The sequence below is a fragment of the Rhinoderma darwinii genome, chromosome 9 (genome assembly GCF_050947455.1).
Source record: "Rhinoderma darwinii isolate aRhiDar2 chromosome 9, aRhiDar2.hap1, whole genome shotgun sequence".
Taxonomy (NCBI): Eukaryota; Metazoa; Chordata; class Amphibia; order Anura; family Rhinodermatidae; genus Rhinoderma; species Rhinoderma darwinii.
In genome coordinates, this window is record NC_134695.1 from 84,679,874 (window position 1) to 84,701,621 (window position 21,748).

The 21,748-nt window shown below is 35.1% G+C and overlaps 1 protein-coding gene across 1 annotated transcript in view; it reads left to right on the forward strand.

Moving 5' to 3' along the window:
* Nucleotides 1–21,748, forward strand: part of LOC142660222 (neural-cadherin-like) — a 92,427-nt gene that overhangs the window by 22,739 nt on the left and 47,940 nt on the right. Inside the window, exons 3-7 of the mRNA XM_075836805.1 lie at nucleotides 8,870–9,067; nucleotides 9,577–9,802; nucleotides 13,841–14,045; nucleotides 16,533–16,644; nucleotides 18,387–18,636. Of these exons, the coding sequence (XP_075692920.1) occupies nucleotides 8,870–9,067; nucleotides 9,577–9,802; nucleotides 13,841–14,045; nucleotides 16,533–16,644; nucleotides 18,387–18,636 (991 nt within the window). The remainder of the gene's footprint in view (nucleotides 1–8,869; nucleotides 9,068–9,576; nucleotides 9,803–13,840; nucleotides 14,046–16,532; nucleotides 16,645–18,386; nucleotides 18,637–21,748) is intronic.

Genomic DNA, 21,748 nt, shown 5'->3' on the forward strand with positions numbered 1-21,748 from the left:
AAATTCTTATCCGTCATAGTAATAATGAGATGATTTGTATAATTTTGTAAACTTCCAATGTTTCTTGAAGAATGAGCTCATTGGTCCTCGCCTATCTACCTGTGAGGTCTCATAATGGCAGTGAGTAGGGTTACTAGCAGCACAGAGTATTTTAGCGGAGGAGTGAAGAAAATCTTCCCCCCCTGTGCGCTCATGTGATGATGTCAGTGAGAACGCATGAGAGGCAGTGTCATTATTTGAGGAAGGAATGGAGACAATTGGATGGGTATACTGACAGTTACATCGTGGAAGGAGGAGGGTCCTCCAGCAACACAGAGTATTTCAGCAGACAGAGAAAGAAGATCTTGTAGACTAGGGGACAGCAACCCTCCGCACTCCAGCTTTTGTGAAACTAAAAACTCTCAGCATGCACTGACAGCCAAGCGCTTTATTTTTCCAGCTGAAGGCTGTCAGGGCATGCTGGGAAATGTAGTTCTACAGCAGCTGGCGTGCCGAAGGTTGCTGACCCCTGTTGTCGACCCGGTCTACTTGTGTGATGATGATAGTGAAGACCGGACTTAATTGTTTAATGTTGTGAGAGAAACTGGGGAGACAAGATGATGGGCACACAGTAGCATAGTGGAAGGAGCAAGGTTTCACAGCAGCACAGAGTATTTCCTAGTAACCATAGTGTATCCATGTATATCATTAGGTCTCCATGCGTCTTATATTATATCATATATATGTGTGTATGTGTGTGTGTGTGTATATATATATATATATATATATATATGCCAGTATATAGAGCAAAACACTGAGCAAAATTCAACATAAGCCCAAGTATGTAAAATTCACGGAATGAAGCCGTAGTCTGGTTGTCATCGCTGCCTTAGATCAGAGACTGTATTGAATTTAGTGTAAACCATATAATCCACCGAAAGCAGGGAGTGCAGTAGAGAAGAAGCTATGCATTTCTATGAAGCCTCGGTGACTCTGTGACAAAATAATTGGTCCATAGCTGTTTAATTGGTTGCCAAGACTTTATACTTCCTGGATACAGCTACAAGAGCAGGAAAGATCAGGAGCACAACTTGCTGATATGTAAGGGCAACTCGGCATGTAATGATAGAACAAGAGTTTTTTGCTTTTTTTTTTTTTTTTTTTTTTTTAAGCCAAGATGCGCCTCAATAAAAGTAAAGTGAAAATGAGCAGAGACCGTACAATTTCTGCTTGTTTTGCACCCGCAGTATGTCCTCAGCAGAAATACAGCTGTAAAACGCAGCATGATGTACGCATTAGTAATACATTACTATGTAATTCAAAGGGGTCCTATTATACTGAATCACAGCGCTGTTCCAAGTATTCAGATGAAGGGTTTGTGTACACTGCACAGCCATATGGTTCAGCAATACAAGTTTAGAAAAGGAATCTTTTGTAGGAAGTATAGATCTTTTCCTGAAAGGTGATAGGCAAAATCTGAATTTGAAAAGCTTATCATTGGGGAAGGGTGAGGTTCCAGCAGTGGCGGCACCCCACCATCTCCACCATGCTGATTAAAATATGGGGGGTTGCCTAACGAGCAATTCCAGTCATAACTGATATTGCAACCAATGGCACCATAAACAATCTTACAGATAAAATAAAGTCTTTACTGTATTAAATTATAGGCCTAAAGCCTGTGGCTGCACTACTGAGAGTTGCTGATGACTACATGTCCTATGTGCCAAATGCAGAGTTGTCAAGGAAACCTTGTGTGTTTTCAAATAACCATTCATATAAAGATCTACATCCTTCCTGGCTCTATAAAAACATTATTTTGTTCCTCTCCAATTAGATATCAAGATGTAGCATGATTTCATGTCTTGTTTATCCCAGGAGGAGCTTTTCTCTTAAGTTCCTACTTGTACCCTATTGAGTATTGCATTTTGTATGATCTGCCAAGAGTGGTGGAAGTGAAGTGACAACTGCTCTAAGAAATTTTTACTTCTGAGGACCATTCATTCATTGACGTGTCAAATAAATCTAACTATTTCCTTTCTACTTGTCCTGAATGGTCAAGAAAATGCATATAGAGGTATATAAGTACTGTAATACTGCCCCCTATATACAAGTATATAGCTACTATAATACTGCTCCCTATATACAAAGTATAGAACTACTGTAATACTGCCCCTATATACAAGTATATAGCTACCATAATACTGCCCCCTATATACAAGAATATAACTACTATAATACTGCCCAATATGTACAAGAATATAACTACTATAATACTGCCACCTATATACAAGACTATAATTATTATAATACTGCTCCCTATATACAAGAATATAACTACTATAATACTGCACCCTATGTACAAGAATATAACTACTATAATACTGCTCCTATATACAAGGATATAACTACTATAATACTGCCCCCTATATACAAGAATATAACTACTATAATACTGCCCCTATATACAAGAATATAACTACTATAATACTGCTCCCTATATACAAGAATATAACTACTATAATACTACCCCTATATACAAGAATATAACTACTATAATACTGCCCCTATATACAAGTATATAACTACTATAATACTGCTCCTATATACAAGAATATAACTACTATAATACTGCCCCTATATACAAGAATATAACTACTATAATACTGCCCCCTATATACAAGAATACAACTACTATAATACTGCTCTTATATACAAGAATATAACTACTATAATACTGCCCCCTATATACAAGAATATAACTACTATAATACTGCCCCTATATACAAGAATATAACTACTATAATACTGCCCCTATATACAAAAATATAACTACTATAATACTGCCCCTATATACAAGAATATAACTACTATAATACTGCCCCCTATATACAAGAATATAACTACTATAACACTGTCCCCTATATAAAAGAATATAACTACTATAATACTGCCCCTATATACAAGTATATAGCTACTGTAATACTGCCCCCTATATACAAGAATATAACTACTATAACACTGTCCCCTATATAAAAGAATAGAACTACTATAATACTGCCCCTATATACGAGTATATAACTGATATAATACTGCCCCCTATATACAAGAATATAATACTGCCCCTATATACAAGCATATAACTACTATAATACTACCCCTTATATACAAGAATATAACTACTATAATACTGCTCTCTATATACAGGAATATAATACTGCCCCTATATGCAAGAATATAATACTGCCCCATATGTACAAGAATATAACTACTATAATACTGTTCCCTATATACAAGAATATAACTACTATAATACTGCCCCTATATACAAGAATATAACTACTATAATACTGCCCCTATATACAAGAATATAACTACTATAATACTGCCCCTATATACAAGAATATAACTACTATAATACTTCCCCCTATATACAAGAATATAACTACTATAATACTGCTCCTATATACAAGAATATAACTACTATAATACTGCCCCATTATACAAGAATATAACTACTATAATACTGCCCCATTATACAAGAATATAACTACTATAATACTGCCCCTATATACAAGAATATAACTACTATAATACTTCCTCCTATATGCAAGAATATAACTACTATAATACTTCTCCTATATACAAGAATATAACTACTATATTACTGCTCCTATATACAAGAATATAACTACTATAATACTGCCCCCTATATACAAGTATACAACTACTATAATACTGCCCCCTATATACAGGAATATAATACTGCCCCTATATGCAAGAATATAATACTGCCCCATATGTACAAGAATATAACTACTATAATACTGTTCCCTATATACAAGAATATAACTACTATAATACTGCCCCTATATACAAGAATATAACTACTATAATACTGCCCCTATATACAAGAATATAACTACTATAATACTGCCCCTATATACAAGAATATAACTACTATAATACTTCCCCCTATATACAAGAATATAACTACTATAATACTGCTCCCTATATACAAGAATATAACTACTATAATACTGCCCCTATATACAAGAATATAACTACTATAATACTGCCCCTATATACAAGAATACAACTACTATAATACTGCCCCCTATATACAAGAATATAACTACTATAATACTGCCCCCTATATACTAGAATATAACTACTATAAAACTGCCCCCTATATACAAGAAAATAACTACTATAATATTGCCCCTATATACAAGAATATAACTACTATAATACTGCCCCCTATATACAAGAATATAACTACTATAATACCGCCTCCTATATACAAGAATATAACTACTATAATACTGCTCCCTATATACAAGAATATAACTACTATAATACTGCTCCTATATACAAGAATATAACTACTATAATACTGCCCCCTATATACAAGAATACAACTACTATAATACTGCTCCTATATACAAGAATATAACTACTATAATACTGTACCCCTATATACAAGAATATAACTACTATAATACTGCCCCTATGTACAAGAATATAACTACTATAATACTGCTCCTATATACAAGAATATAACTATTATAATACTGCCCCCTATATACAAGAATATAATTGCTACAATATCAGCCCCTATGGGCGAGATTATAAAACAAAACTATCTTTATATTTTAGCATTTTGCCATCTTTTAAATTTAAAAAAACTTTTTCTCTCATTCTAATACAAATAGTTTTTTACTCCATGTCTACATTTTGGCTTCTCCGTGGTTTACCCATTCCAGTGAGATTTCAGCAAACAACAATCGGTGGTGCCGCTGTCCTTCTATAGTAGGGACAGCACCTGTCAGAAGTAAATTTCTGATGTATTTTCAAAGTGAATGGCCCCTTTAAGAGCTTAATGGAAAAATTTATGAAAGGGTTAACCTTAAAACGTCAATCATAAAATGTCTCTCTTTATCCTTTCCTGCAGGATTAAGATAAACAAATTACACTTATGTTGTTCCAAGTCCCCGTACGCCACTCGCATGTACAAAATATTGGAATTTCTCTGGATTGTATAAAATGACCCCAAAATGCCAAGGAATGTCCTATCTCCTCACACACTATTCCCTAATCATAATAATGCAGAGTATCTGCGGAGTGTGTTTGTGGGGGAGGGGGGCTCTTTAACACTTGTCAGGAGCTGTGCAGCCTTGTCTGTGTGACTACATTTTATATACAAAGCTGTCACTTTATGTTTTGGCTCCAATGTCACTTCTATCATTTCCAGCAAGACAGCAAATCCTGCATCTGAAACACAATATCGATCCTATTCAGACTCTGCGTCGATCAGACCCCAAATCCCATCTAACGCTGGAATACGCAAACATATTTTCCATGTATTTGACTAAATGACCCAATATCTATTCTAGAGGTCATTCAAGATCATCAAAACCATGCAGCTGTTTGTTTAAGGGGACTGATCTATTTGAAAGCACTTGACTATGGATATTGTAAACCGATACATGCAATTTTAAAAACTAAAAGATTGAATGTATTTAAAAGGCAACTACAGTATCATCTTGTCTAAAAATATATTTTTTAAAACAATTGTTGACTGCATTTAATTCTGAATGTTATCTTTACAATGGGAAGTGTTCATATTGTGTGTCTCCCCCCTACACTTCTAATAGCTACAAAAAGGAAAAGGGGAAGATAACTACTCCCAGCAAAATTCTGGTTAACAAAAGGGGTTAGGCCCACTATAGACAAGAATATAAGAACTATAATACTGCTCCCTATATACAAGAATATAACTACTATAATACTGCCCCTATATACAAGAATATAACTACTATAATACTGCCCATATATACAAGAATATAACTACTATAAAACTGCCCCTATATACAAGAATATAACTACTATGATACTGCCCTTATACAAGAATAGAACTACTATAATACTGCCCCCTATATACAAGAATATAACTACTATAATACTGCTATATACAAGAATATAACTACTATAATACTGCCCCCTGTATACAAGAATATAACTACCATTATACTGCCCCCTATATACAAGAATATAACTACTATAATACTGCCCCCTATATACAAGAATATAACTACTATAATACTGCCCCCTATATACAGGAATATAACTTCTATAATACTGCCCCTATATACAAGAATATAACTACTATAATACTGCCCCTATATACAAGAATATAACTACTATAATACTGCTATATACAAGAATATAACTACTATAATACTGCTCCTATATACAAGAATATAACTACTATAATACTGCCTACTATATACAAGAATATAACTACTATAATACTGCCTACTATATACAAGAATATAACTACTATAATACTGCCCCCTATATACAAGAATATAACTGCTATAATACTGCCCCCTATATACAAGAATATAACTACTATAATACTGCCCCCTATATACAAGAATATAACTACTATAATACTGCCTCTATATACAAGAATATAACTACTATAATACTGCCTACTATATACAAGAATATAACTACTATAATACTGCCCCCTATATACAAGAATATAACTACTATAATACTGCCCCCTATATACAAGAATATAACTACTATAATACTGCCCACTATATACAAGAATATAACTACTATAATACTGCCCCCTATATACAAGAATATAACTACTATGATACTGCCTCTATATACAAGAATATAACTACTATAATACTGCCCCCTATATACAGGAATATAACTACTATGATACTGCCTCTATATACAAGAATATAACTACTATGATACTGCCCCCTATATACAGGAATATAACTGCTATAATACTGCCCCCTATATACAAGAATATAACTACTATAATACTGCCCCCTATATACAAGAATATAACTACTATAATACTGCCTCTATATACAAGAATATAACTACTATAATACTGCCTACTATATACAAGAATATAACTACTATAATACTGCCCCCTATATACAAGAATATAACTACTATAATACTGCCCCCTATATACAAGAATATAACTACTATAATACTGCCCACTATATACAAGAATATAACTACTATAATACTGCCCCCTATATACAAGAATATAACTACTATGATACTGCCTCTATATACAAGAATATAACTACTATGATACTGCCCCCTATATACAGGAATATAACTACTATGATACTGCCTCTATATACAAGAATATAACTACTATGATAATGCCCCCTATATACAGGAATATAACTTCTACAATACTGCCCCTATATACAAGAATATAACTACTATAATACTGCCCCTATATACAAGAATATAACTACTATAATACTGCCCCTATATACAAGAATATAACTACTATAATACTGCCCCTATATACAAGAATATAACTACTGTAATACTGCCCCCTATATACAAGAATATAACTACTATAATACTGCCCCTATATACAAGAATATAAGGACTATAATACTGCCTCTATATACAAGAATATAACTACTATAATACTGCCTCTATATACAAGAATATAACTACTATAATACTGCTCCCTATATACAAGAATACAACTACTATAATACTGCCTCCTATATACAAGAATATAACTACTATAATACTGCCCCTATATACAAGAATATAACTACTATAATACTGCCCCCTATATACAAGAATATAACTACTATAATACTTTTCCTATATACAAGAATATAACAACTATAATACTGCCCCTATATACAAGAATATAACTACTATAATACTGCCCCCTATATACAAGAATATAACTACTATAATACTGCTCCTATATACAAGAATATAACTACTATAATACTGCTTCCTATATACAGGAATATAACTACTATAATACTGCCCCCTATATACAAGAATATAACTACTATAATACTGCCTCCTATATACAAGAATATAACTAATATAATACTGCCCCTATATACAAGAATACAACTACTATAATACTGCCCCCTATATACAAGAATATAACTACTATAATACTGCCCCCTATATACAGGAATATAACTTCTATAATACTGCCCCTATATACAAGAATATAACTACTATAATACTGCCCCTATATACAAGAATATAACTACTATAATACTGCTATATACAAGAATATAACTACTATAATACTGCTCCTATATACAAGAATGTAACTATTATAATACTGCTCCTATATACAAGAATATAACTACTATAATACTGCTTCCTATATACAGGAATATAACTACTATAATACTGCCCCCTATATACAAGAATATAACTACTATAATACTGCTCCCTATTTACAAGAATATAACTACTATAATACTGCCCCCTATATACAAGAATATAACTACTATAATACTGCCTCCTATATACAAGAATATAACTAATATAATACTGCCCCTATATACAAGAATATAACTACTATAATACTGCCCCCTATATACAAGAATATAACTACTATAATACTGCTATATACAAGAATATAACTACTATAATACTGCTCCTATATACAAGAATGTAACTACTATAATACTGCTCCTATATACAAGAATATAACTACTATAATACTGCTTCCTATATACAGGAATATAACTACTATAATACTGCCCCCTATATACAAGAATATAACTACTATAATACTGCTCCCTATATACAAGAATATAACTACTATAATACTCCCCCCTATATACAAGAATATAACTACTATAATACTGCCTCCTATATACAAGAATATAACTAATATAATACTGCCCCTATATACAAGAATATAACTACTATAATACTGCCTCTTAGGGACAAGAATATCTCCATTGTAATGCTTTATATATGATGCCATGTGGCATTACATACAGGTATTCTCTTATCTTTTACTTGCCAGCAATTAAACATGTAATCCATTTTTGTTTTTCAGGCATAGGTTGGTATCTTATCCATCTACAACTCACAGTCACCGACGTCAATGATGAATCCCCACAGTGGACAATGCAGCCGTATCCTTACTTGGCAACTGTATCCCCTTCAGTCGCAGCTGGGACATACGTGTACAAATTACAGGCCATTGATAAAGATGAAGGCATCAATGGAGAAGTGGAGTACTTCCTTTTGGAAGGTGAAGGGACATATCCTTGTGTAAAATATATGAATACATGACGGTTAGAATCTTAATAATGTAACCATGATACTAATGTAACAAATACTGCAGAAGTAACCATAGATGGTACAACACCATGTGGATGCTCGGTGGCACCCTATTATTGCAAAGACTGCAGCGTATTACTTCATATTTGTTGTCATTAATTTTTAAAAAATACTAATAAAATAATAACTTAATTTATATATGGGCTTGTGATGTATTTAACTGTCATACAAAAAACACACGTCAAATGAAATGTTTTTGTGTTCGCTGTTGTATCTTTCTTGTTTTTACCCCTTCGTGTGTGTGTGTATAATGGTAACTAATTTATTAAAGTTTGTTGAATATTGAAATGTTGCAGAATTTTTGCATTATAACACAATGAAGCTTCATTTACATAACACCAGATGAGGATGTTTCAACCCCTTTTTAAGAATTTTAGAGGTTTTATGTGCAGCCTATTAACATTTATTCCTTTAATGCAGGTGGTGATAAAAAGTTTCTAGTGGACAGAAGTACCGGTTGGATACAAACCACGGGACAGGTTCTGGAGGAAGGTGTAGAGTACCTGCTCACTGTGCAAGCAGCTGATATACTTGGAATGCAAAGCTCCCCTGTTCTGGTGTCGGTGATTGCTGGTGAAAGACCCCCACAGTTCAAAAATGTCTCTTATATGGTTTATGTTCCAGAGAACACAACTGCGGGACATGTGTGAGTCACCAGGGAAATACGTTCTTTTCTAAATCCAACAATGGGCTATATATGCTTGGTCAAAAGGGAGTAAGGGGAGGAAAGTAAAAAAAATTTGGCCAATAAGTCCATTCAGCCGTCCTTCTGACAACCTAATTAGTTAGTACAACAGAAATAACTACTATATTACCCTCCATTTGCACATTCTCATTCTCGCCTATAACACCAAATATATAATTACTATTATACTGCCCCTATATACAAGACTATAACTACTATAATAATGCCCCCTATGTACAAGAATATAACTACTATTAGGTATGTTCACACGCAAACGCAAAATACGTCTGAAATTACGGAGCTGTTTTCAGGCAAAAACAGCTCCTGAATTTCAGATGTTTTTGCATGTACTCGCGTTTTTCGCGGCATCTTTTACGGACATAATTGGAGCTGTTTTTCATTGGAGTCGATGAAAAACGCCTCCAAAAACGTCCCAAGAAGTGTCCTACACTTCTTTGACGCGGGCGTAATTTTACACGCCGTCTTTTGACAGTGACGCGTAAAATTACACCTCGTCTGAACAGAACATCGTAAAACCCATTGCAAGCAATGGGCAGGTGTTTGCAGATGTATTGGAGCCGTCTTTTCAGGCAATTACGTCTGAAAATAGGTTGTGTGAACATACCCTAATACTGTCCCTATGTACAAGAATATAACTACTATAATACTGCCCCCCTATATACAAGAATATAACTACTATAATACTGCCCCCTATATACAAGAATATAACTACTATAATACTTCCCCCTATATACAAGAATATAACTACTATAATACTGCTCCTATATACAAGAATATAATTACTATAATACTGCCCCTATATACAAAAATATAACTACTATAATACTGCCCCTATATACAAGAATATAACTACTATAATACTGCCCCCTATATACAAGAATATAACTACTATAATATTGCCCCTATTTACAAGAATATAACTACTATAATACTGCTCCTATATACAAGACTATAACAACTACAATACTGCCCCTATATACAAGAATATAACTACTATAATACTGCCCCCTATATACAAGAATATAACTACTATAATACTTCTCCCTATATACAAGAATATAACTACTATAATACTTCCCCTATATACAAGAATATAACTACTATAATACTTCCCCCTATATACAAGAATATAATCACTATAATACTTCTCCTATATACAAGAATATAACTACTATAATACTGCTCCTATATACAAGAATATAACTACTATAATACTGCCCCTATATACAAGAATATAACTACTATAATACTGCTCCTATATACAAGAATATAACTACTATAATACTGCCCCCTATATACTAGAATATAACTACTATAATACTGCCCCTATATACAAGAATATAACTACTATAATACTGCTCCCTATATACAAGAATATAACTACTATAATACTGCTCCTATATACAAGAATATAACTACTATAATACTGCTCCTATATACAAGAATATAACTACTATAATACTGCCCCTATATACAAGAATATAACTAATATAATACTGCCCCCTATATACAAGAATATAACTACTATAATACTGCCCCCTATATACAAGAATATAACTACTATAATACTGCCCCCTATATACAAGAATATAACTACTATAATACTACTCCTATATAGAAGAATATAACTACTATAATACTGCCTCCTATATACAAGAATATAACTACTATAATACTGCTCCTATATACAAGAATATAACTACTATAATACTACCCCCTATATACAAGAATATAACTACTGTAGTACTGCCCCCTATATACAAGAATATAACTACCATAATACTGCCTCCTACATACAAGAATATAACTACTATAATACTGCCCCTATATACAAGAATATAACTACTATAATACTGCTCCCTATATACAAGAATATAACTACTGTAATACTGCTCCTATATACAAGAATATAACTACTATAATACTGCTCCTCTATACAGGAATATAACTACTATAATACTGCCCCCTATATACAGGAATATAACTATTATAATACTGCTCCTATATACAAGAATATAACTACTATATTACTGCTCCTATATACAAGAATATAACTACTATAATACTGCCCCCTATATACAAGAATATAACTACTATAATACTGCCCCCTATATACTAGAATATAACTACTATAATACTGCCCCTATATACAAGAATATAACTACTATAATACTGCCCCTATATACAAGAATATAACTACTATAATACTGCTCCTATATACAAGAATATAACTACTATAATACTACTCCTATATAGAAGAATATAACTACTATAATACTGCCTCCTATATACAAGAATATAACTACTATAATACTGCTCCTATATACAAGAATATAACTACTATAATACTACCCCCTATATACAAGAATATAACTGCTATAATACTGCCCCCTATATACAAGAATATAACTGCTATAATACTGCTCCTATATACAAGAATAGAACTACTATAATACTTCTATATACAAGAATATAACTACTATAATACTGCTCCTATATACAAGAATATAACTGCTATAATACTGCTCCCTATATACAAGAATATAACTGCTATAATACTGCCCCCTATATACAAGAATATAACTACTATAATACTGCCCCTATATACTAGAATATAACTACTATAATACTGCCCCTATATACAAGAATATAACTACTATAATACTGCCCCTATATACAAGAATATAACTACTATAATACTGCTCCTATATACAAGAATATAACTACTATAATACTGCTCCCTATATACAAGAATATAACTACTATAATACTGCCCCCTATATACTAGAATATAACTACTATAATACTGCCCCTATATACAAGAATATAACTACTATAATACTGCTCCCTATATACAAGAATATAACTACTATAATACTGCTCCTATATACAAGAATAGAACTACTATAATACTGCTCCTATATACAAGAATATAACTTCTATAATACTGCCCCTATATACAAGAATATAACTACTATAATACTGCCCCCTATATACAAGAATATAACTACTATAATACTACTCCTATATAGAAGAATATAACTACTATAATACTGCCTCCTATATACAAGAATATAACTACTATAATACTGCCCCTATATACAAGAATATAACTACTATAATACTGCTCCTATATACAAGAATATAACTACTATAATACTGCTCCTCTATACAGGAATATAACTACTATAATACTGCCCCCTATATACAGGAATATAACTATTATAATACTGCTCCTATATACAAGAATATAACTACTATAATACTGCTCCTATATACAAGAATATAACTACTATAATACTGCTCCTCTATACAGGAATATAACTACTATAATACTGCCCCCTATATACAGGAATATAACTATTATAATACTGCTCCTATATACAAGAATATAACTACTATATTAGTGCTCCTATATACAAGAATATAACTACTATAATACTGCTCCTATATACAAGAATATAACTACTATAATACTGCCTTCTATATACAAGAATATAACTACTATAATACTGCTCCTATATACAAGAATATAACTACTATAATACTGCTCCTATATACAAGAATATAACTACTATAATACTGCCTTCTATATACAAGAATATAACTACTATAATACTGCCTCTATATACAAGAATATAACTACTATAATACTGCCTTCTATATACAAGAATATAACTACTATAATACTACTCCTATATAGAAGAACTATTCCATTGTTTCCAAGGCACAAGAATATAGCTATTAAAATGCTTTCGCTCTGGACTAGAATACAAGCCATAACAAGAAGTTGCATTTTTACATTTGACTTGAACTGATCCTTTAATGTCCATATACATTGCCTGGCACTGGTCAGATACTGTATATGATTCCTCATGAACACCTCATTAACATATTCAAGGCAGTAATCCTATTCAATTTTATTGTTTGCATTTCTAATTACAAAATTTCTTCTAAGCCACATTTTCTATGTTTTAGACTTTTGGCGGTGTCAGCGACGTCTCATCAGAATCGCCCTTTAAGCTACAGCTTGGTCAGCAACCCACACAATTTATTTAGTATTCACCAAATAAGTGGGGATATCATGTTGACTCGAAGTGTGGACTTTGAAACTGAACCCAGCCAGTTTCTGTTACTGGTGAGAGCAAGTGAAGACTCGTGGCCGCTGAGCAGCTCAGTGGAGGTAAACTTTCACAATATTTTAATGTTGGTCAGAAGTCTTTTTTTATTACGTCATATTTACTTTTACTATGCGCACATCTGTTTGGAACCAGGTCAATTGCATTAGAATTCTTGGATGGGAGGGGTGTTATATAATAAGTTGAGTAGCTGTAATTACATTGCATTATTTATTCTGCACTGATCCTAAGTTGCAGGCTGTATTATACTTCAGAGCTTCAATCATTATTCTGCTCAGGAGTGTTACTATAGTTGGTGCAGAGGCACTGGTGCCTTAGGGGTCCAGAAGGTCCACTGCTACATCAGAAGATACCAGTATTATAAATGGCATATGGCAGGCGGGGACCATTACAGATTTTGCATTGGGGCCCAGGAGCTTCATGTTAAGCTTTTTATTCTGTTAATGGAACCCTTGTGTACGTACATTACATTACTTATCCTGTACTGATCCTGAGTTACCTCCTGTATTATACTCCAGAGCTGCACTCACTATTCTGCTGGTGGAGTCACTGTGTACATACATTACATTACTTATCCTGTACTGATCCTGAGTTACATCCTGTATTATACTCCAGAGCTGCACTCACTATTCTGCTGGTGGAGTCACTGTGTACATACATTACATTACTTCTCCTGTACTGATCCTGAGTTACATCCTGTATTATACTCCAGAGCTGCACTCACTGTGTACATACATTACATTACTTATCCTGTACTGAGCCTGAGTTACATCCGGCAATATACTCCACAGCTTCACTCACTATTCTGCTAATGGAATCCTTGTGTGCATACATTACATTACTTATCCTGTACTGATCCTGAGTTACATCCTGTATTATACTCCAGAGCTGCACTCACTATTCTGCTGGTGGAGTCACTGTGTACATACATTACTTATCCTGTACTGATCCTGAGTTACAGCCTGTATTATACTCTAGAGCTGCACTCACTAGTCTGCTGGTAGAGTCACTGTGTACAGACAATATATTACGTATTGATTGCAATTCAGTTGATTGCATTCTGGTCAATCTTATTTTCTAGAACCTGTATTGATTTTAACATTACTCCAGAGCTGCACTTACTATTCTTCAAGTGAAGTCACTGTTTACATACATTACATTACAATACATATCCTGTAAAGATCCAGAGTTACATCCTGTATTATACTCCAGAGCTGCACTCGCTATTCTGCTGATGGAGTCACTGTGTACATACATGATATTACTAATCCTGTACTGATCCTGAGTTATATCCTGTATTATACTCCAGAGCTGCACTCACTATTCTGCTGGTGGAGTCACGGTGTAATACATTACATTACTTATCCTGTACTGATCCTGAGTTACATCCTGTATTATACTCCAGAGCTGCACTCTCTATTCTGCTGGTGGAGTTACTGTGTACATACTTTACATTACTTATCCTGTACTGATCCTGAGTTACATCTTATATTATACTCCAGAGCTTCACTCACTATTCTGCTGGGGGAGTCACTGTGTACATACATTACATTACTGATCCTGAGTTATATCCTGTATTACACTCCAGAGCTTGTTGCTGTTGGAAATAATAAGTACGCTTGTGGATAGACACATCCTGTAATGCAGGGGAGCAGGTAATTTCTCCTACATTAGATGACTGTACTGCGCCTGGTGTAAAGATCAAGCTCTACGCAGACACTGAACAAGCAGGAAATGCTTGGAGATGTCAGCTCTGAATGTAAAGGCTGTATCTCTGAATCCGTACAATACAGGTTATATAATGTGTTTACGAAGTTATTAAACCTGTTTTATGTAGATTCATTCTATATGTGCTGTGTTCAATGGTAAGTCATGAACTTTAAGGCGCAGTTCATATTAGCACGTACATGCAAAATTGTTCTTCCCTACTTTACATCAGTGATGCCATTCAATAGCAATGTGAGCTGGTCCAAAAAGGACACTAATTTAAGTTAGTAAACTACTTGACTAAACTATTGTTTCCTGTTATCTGCCATTTTGTCGTGAGAGGGAACTCACTATTGTGTCGTTCAATAGGGTGGCTGAAAGGATATCCCAAAAAAACCAAAAAACCTTACTTTAACCCCTGTTTATCCAATGCTGAGAACTTTCAAAAACCTTTCCAAATATGGGTGGAAAGCAGTGGTCTGCGACTGTCTGTGCATGCTGAGAGTTGTAGTTCCCCAACAGCTGGAGATATAGACCACTGCTGTCATCGTTATTAGAAAATTGTTTTTAAAGTTTCACTTTTAAGGTGCATCCTTTAGGTAAAATGTGGGAGCTGTCCCTGGATACAGGCGCTGGTATGTACTATATATGTATTAAAAGGGCAAGTTTATGACCCAAGCATAATGCTGATATGTGGAAGGGGATTTTATGACTCTGAGCGCAAGAGGAGGGAGCACACTGAATCATTTTTATATCAAGATATTAGTGTCCGTTTTATTGCGCTCGGCTGAAACTCTTACGTGGTTAATGGAAATGTCTTGCAGGTTGTGGTGGTGATTATAGACATAAATGATTGCACCCCAGAATTTCAGCAGACAATCTATAGCAGAGACAGCGTCCCTGAGACTGTGCCCGTGGCAACCTCTCTCCTGCAAGGTTAGTATATCCTCGTTATATGGCTGAGGTGCAATAAATTGTGCTGGAACCCCGGCTGCGAAGTATAAGTACTGCTGTATCCTCCGCGTAGTTGATCCAGGCTGGTGTTGCATGGTTTTGGCATCAGGAATAGGGATTTATGATGACTGTCCCATAGACCAGTGTTTAATATTGATTTTCAAAGATCCCATGGAAGCCGGGCACCAAAGTTAAGGGGCATTGACCTGGTTATACCTTGATCCCAAGGAATTATTAAAAGTTCTTCTGAGGGCCCATTGTCCAGCTATATATAACAAGTGCACATATACTATGCTGTTACCACTGCACACCCTCCAAAAATACCCCAGCTACTAGTGGTGGGCCAGTCCAACCCTTGTCTTAATGCTTGAGGGACCCAAAGGTCCATCTATTAGATAAATGGCACATCAATGTTATGGCGCCTTGTTACAGATTTTCTATTGCAGGTCAAGAGCTGTGAATTTATGATTTGCAAGGGACAGTCCGAATGATGGATGTCCGAAAGATCCTTCAGTTGACTGTTAAAATTAGCAATGCCCTCAATAACCGACACGTCCAGCTTGGCTAAACTTGCAAGTATTTTTATGGCGGACGGAAGTGTGGTATATAACTCCTGGGGGTTTATTTCTTGTAGGGAACATTCAGCCCATCCGAATTATCTTCACCCCAAAAACCTGAAGTTCAAATAAACCGCCCCTAGATATGGTCATCGGGATTTACTGTAGTGTCTATGGCCAACTTCCGAGTAGATTATGGTCCCTGTACCCTGCCTATAGACAAAGGAAGGGTTTCTTTTCTCCCCTTTTAGTCACTGTTCACACTGAGGTTTTTTTGCAAGCGAAAAAATCCGCCTCAGAATTCCGTCAGGAATTTTGTGCCAGATTTTGACCTGCTGGCAGAACATTTGCCGCGTTTTTCCTTTGAAAAAACGCAGCGAAAACCACTTTTTCTGCCTCTTATTGGTGTCAATGGGTAGTCAGAGACGGAAACGCCCAAAGAAAGGGCAGGCAATGGGATCAATGAGAGGCGATTTTGGCGTTTTTTGGCACTGTTCCTGATGCGGTTTCCACGTCCCAAAACCGCACCAAAATACTCCATGTGAACTAGCCCTTAAAATGGTCACAGAAAAGAGTCTTTCCATTACCATGCATTGCCAAAGTGTTTGTCTATTCAGTCAGAACAAGGGAGTGTAGTCTGACTTGGTTCGACTCTGACCAGAGGCAACATCTACATGGAGTTTGTATGTACTTCTCGTGTTCTCCATATCTTTTTTGGGGGGCGCAATTTCTGCCAGATTTCTGGTGCATTTGCTTAGTCAATTTCCCCCAGTGTGTGTATGAGATAGGAAAATTTAGAGTATGAGCTCCTGAGGGCAGGGACCTGCTGGCATATATAGTGTGGGTTTATTGATTGTTGCATCGAATATGGCAAAACTGAGGAACTGCGCCGCATTTTTGATATATTTAAAAAAATAAAAAAATTAAAAAAGAAAGTCTTTTAAGCATTTGAATCATAAAATGTCGACTAGCAAGAACCCAGAACAAAGGCGTGAAATGATGTGACTACAGGCAGCTCGTATGTTCTCAATAACAATGGCGTAATTATCTTGGCTTTAAACTACCGGTCCCTTTCTCCCTTTAATAACACGGTGTATTGATGTATCACTTGTGCTAATTGTCCTCCTGTATAAGTAATTATTTTCTCTTTTTTTCCTCTCTCATCAGTGACAGCCACTGACTGTGACTCCGGCGTGAACGGGGAGTTTTCATACTTCACTCTCAGCCCTGATTTCAACATATCCACACAGGGCACTATTAGCCCAGCAGGGCGCTTGGATTACGAGAGACCCAGTCATCTGTATGAGTTTGTCATCTTGGCAATAGACCACGGGGAATCGCCAAACACGGGGACAGCCACGGTCAGAATCCGGGCCACCAACGTGAACGACGAAGCCCCAGAATTTTCCCAATCCATGTCAGTAAACTCTTTTTGTCTTTCGCATTGATTTTTTTTTTTCTTTTTTTTTTTTTTCCGGTAATTTAACCGGTAGGGGTTATCATTATCTATAATGGCCATCTGCTTTAAAAATTAAGCCTTTCTCTTCTGCGCACTCAACATTATTTATCAATTTATTCACCAGCGCTACACATTAACACTTTTCGCACCGTATTTTTAAAAAGTTAAAGGAAATTATCCATTTGTTTTTGTTTTTTGAGATTTAAAAGGGTTGTTGGATTTAGAAAACCCATTTTCCCAATTGGAGAACTCTGAGTCAATAAAGTGGGGTCCACCATAAGGGATCTATTATTATCAATCCAGATGAGAGTTTGGCTATGAAGAGCGCGTCTCACTCTCGAGGACCCAACATGTCTGTTCATTACAAGGACTGCACATTAATTTCAATGGGCACCATGTAATTCTTCATGTCCCCTGCAGTGGCGCTGCAATGATATTGACCACTTGCTGCTGACAGCCCCTTTAAAACCCCATTATTAAAGAAGATAAATACCCATATCATCCATAAACTCACAATGTGGTGATCCTGGGTCTTAGGTTAACCATCGTCTTCCTTTACCTGGCAGCCAGAAACCTAAACCCTACCAGCACTTCTAGTCAATGTGAGGCATAACATCAAATCTCTAGAAGTGTGTAGAGATCTGGTGTTGTCACCCACAGGCCACCCCTCTGTTGCTAATCATTGTCTGTAGTACGTAATTACTATTGGAATCTCTATTCTATCTTATTTTTGAGTTTTCATTTAATATCCTCCCGTCAAAGAAAATGTGATGCGGATACTAAAATACATTATCGAAAACGAAAAATGTACCGGTTTATTGGCAGCGCTAAGGGTTAACTGTTTAGCTCTCACCTGCCATAAAGCTTCTCGGCTGTGGGGAAAGCTGACATTAAGTGTTCAATTTTCCTGCAGCACCTCCACAGGTGAAATGAAGCATTACACAGTGTCCATTCATATCAATAGCGTAATGCCAGACAGGACAAGTCCTCCAAATTGAGAGATGCTCTTTATAACTGCTGTGCACTTTGGCCAAAAGATGAGAATCCGTAACAGAGGATTCCCTCTATTAACTCAGATTTTTTTCAATATGGTTTTTAAAAACGGGGAAAAATTTGACATTTAGCAATTCCCTAAAATTAATAGAATTTATGTTGCTGTGGAAGTGTAAAGCTAGGTATCGGTAAGACAGGCCATTTTAGTCGCAATGATAACCGTCGCCCAGAAGAGAGGTACATTCCTGCAAATTGATTGGCCAGTCAAGAAATTTTCTTGGTTAAGCAACCATTATTACATAGAGCATGCATACCACTGAAATCATATGAGATTAGAAGAGATTTCTAATTATAGTCTGTGACCGGACAACAACTGAGTTGAATACAGGACCGCTCGCTACCCTCCTTGATAACCATGAACGTGGGTGTACCGTAGACTAAAATGTATTATAATAAACCGGATAGTGATTGCTGAGCATGTCGGTAGCATGATCACACGACTGGAGATCGCCCTATAGCTCAGGCTTTATGATGGGTTTTATACATGGATGCTGATTGCGTTCAATGTGTTTTACGTGAAAATGCTCTTTAAATTACAATTGCAGTATAAGTGGGGGAATAATTGGCCAGTTCAGGTATTGATTATGGTATTTTCATTCTTCACCTCTGCTGTAAAGTATTGATCAGAGTCACTGCCTCTCAAACACTAAGCCTGAAAATAGAGAATGGATGGAGACTAGAATCTAAAAATATAGAAAACTAAAAGAGAATCTCAAAGGAAACTATAAGCTAAAATGAAGCTCCATAATGTATTGATGGGTCTATATCAGGGGGAAAAGATGAAAATTGATCCAAAACCTTTGCAATAAATAACAGGTTGAGCTTGATGAACCTTATTTTTCCACCTTAGTAAATATGTGATTAATGCAGTCATTGGCTCAAATGATTAAATGTTCACATTTGGACACCGTTTTTTTATGAAGAATTAATTTGCATAAAATGTTTAGTTACTTTTGTATCTGCGTTGCTGATCCTGAGGTACAGCCTGCATTATACTCCAGAGCTGCACTCACTATTCTGATGGTGGAGTCACTGTGTACATACATTACATTACTTATCCTGTACTGATCCGGAGTTATATCCTGTATTATACTCCAGAGCTGTACTCACTATTCTGCTGGTGGAATCATTGTGTACATACATTACACTACTTATCCTGTACTGACCCTGAGTTACAGCTTGCATTATACTCCAGAGCTGTACTCACTATTCTGCTGGTGGAGTCACTGTATACTGATCCTGAGTTATATCCTGTATTATACTCCAGAGCTGTACTCACTATTCTGCTGGTGGTCACTGTGTACATACATTACATTACTTATCCTGCACTGATCCTGAGTTACATCCTGTATTATACTCCAGAGCTGCACTCACTATTCTGCTGGTAGAGTCACTGTGTACATACATTACATTACTTATCCTGTACTGATCATGAGTTACATCCTGTATCATACTCCAGAGCTGCACTCACTATTCTGCTGGTGGAGTCACTGTGTACATACATTACATTACTTATCCTGTACTGATCATGAGTTACATCCTGTATTATACTCCAGAGCTGCACTCACTATTCTGCTGGTGGAGTCACTATGTACACACATTACAACAATTATTCTGTACTGATCCCGAGTTACAGCCTGTTACTCCAGAGCTATATTGATAATACTAATACGTACAAAATCCAGACTTTTTTTTATCATATATAAAGTATTTTCCTAATTAAGTCAATTAAAATAATAGGAAATTTTATACCCCATGGATTATGTTCAAAAACGCAAAAGTAACCTCAAAAGATGCTTAAAATATGGTCAATAGGATGCCAGTATATGCAATAATTTCCACCCAAGATATCCAAATATATTAGATCCCTAGCACCTTCAGTACAATAAAGTGCCAGAGACGTCATAAATGAATCTACTTTGCATAAAGGTGATGCTGGTTTCGTATATAGACACAGCAACATTCCAATAAATATCAATATAATAATAATAATTAATGAATTGTCTGATGTGGACAT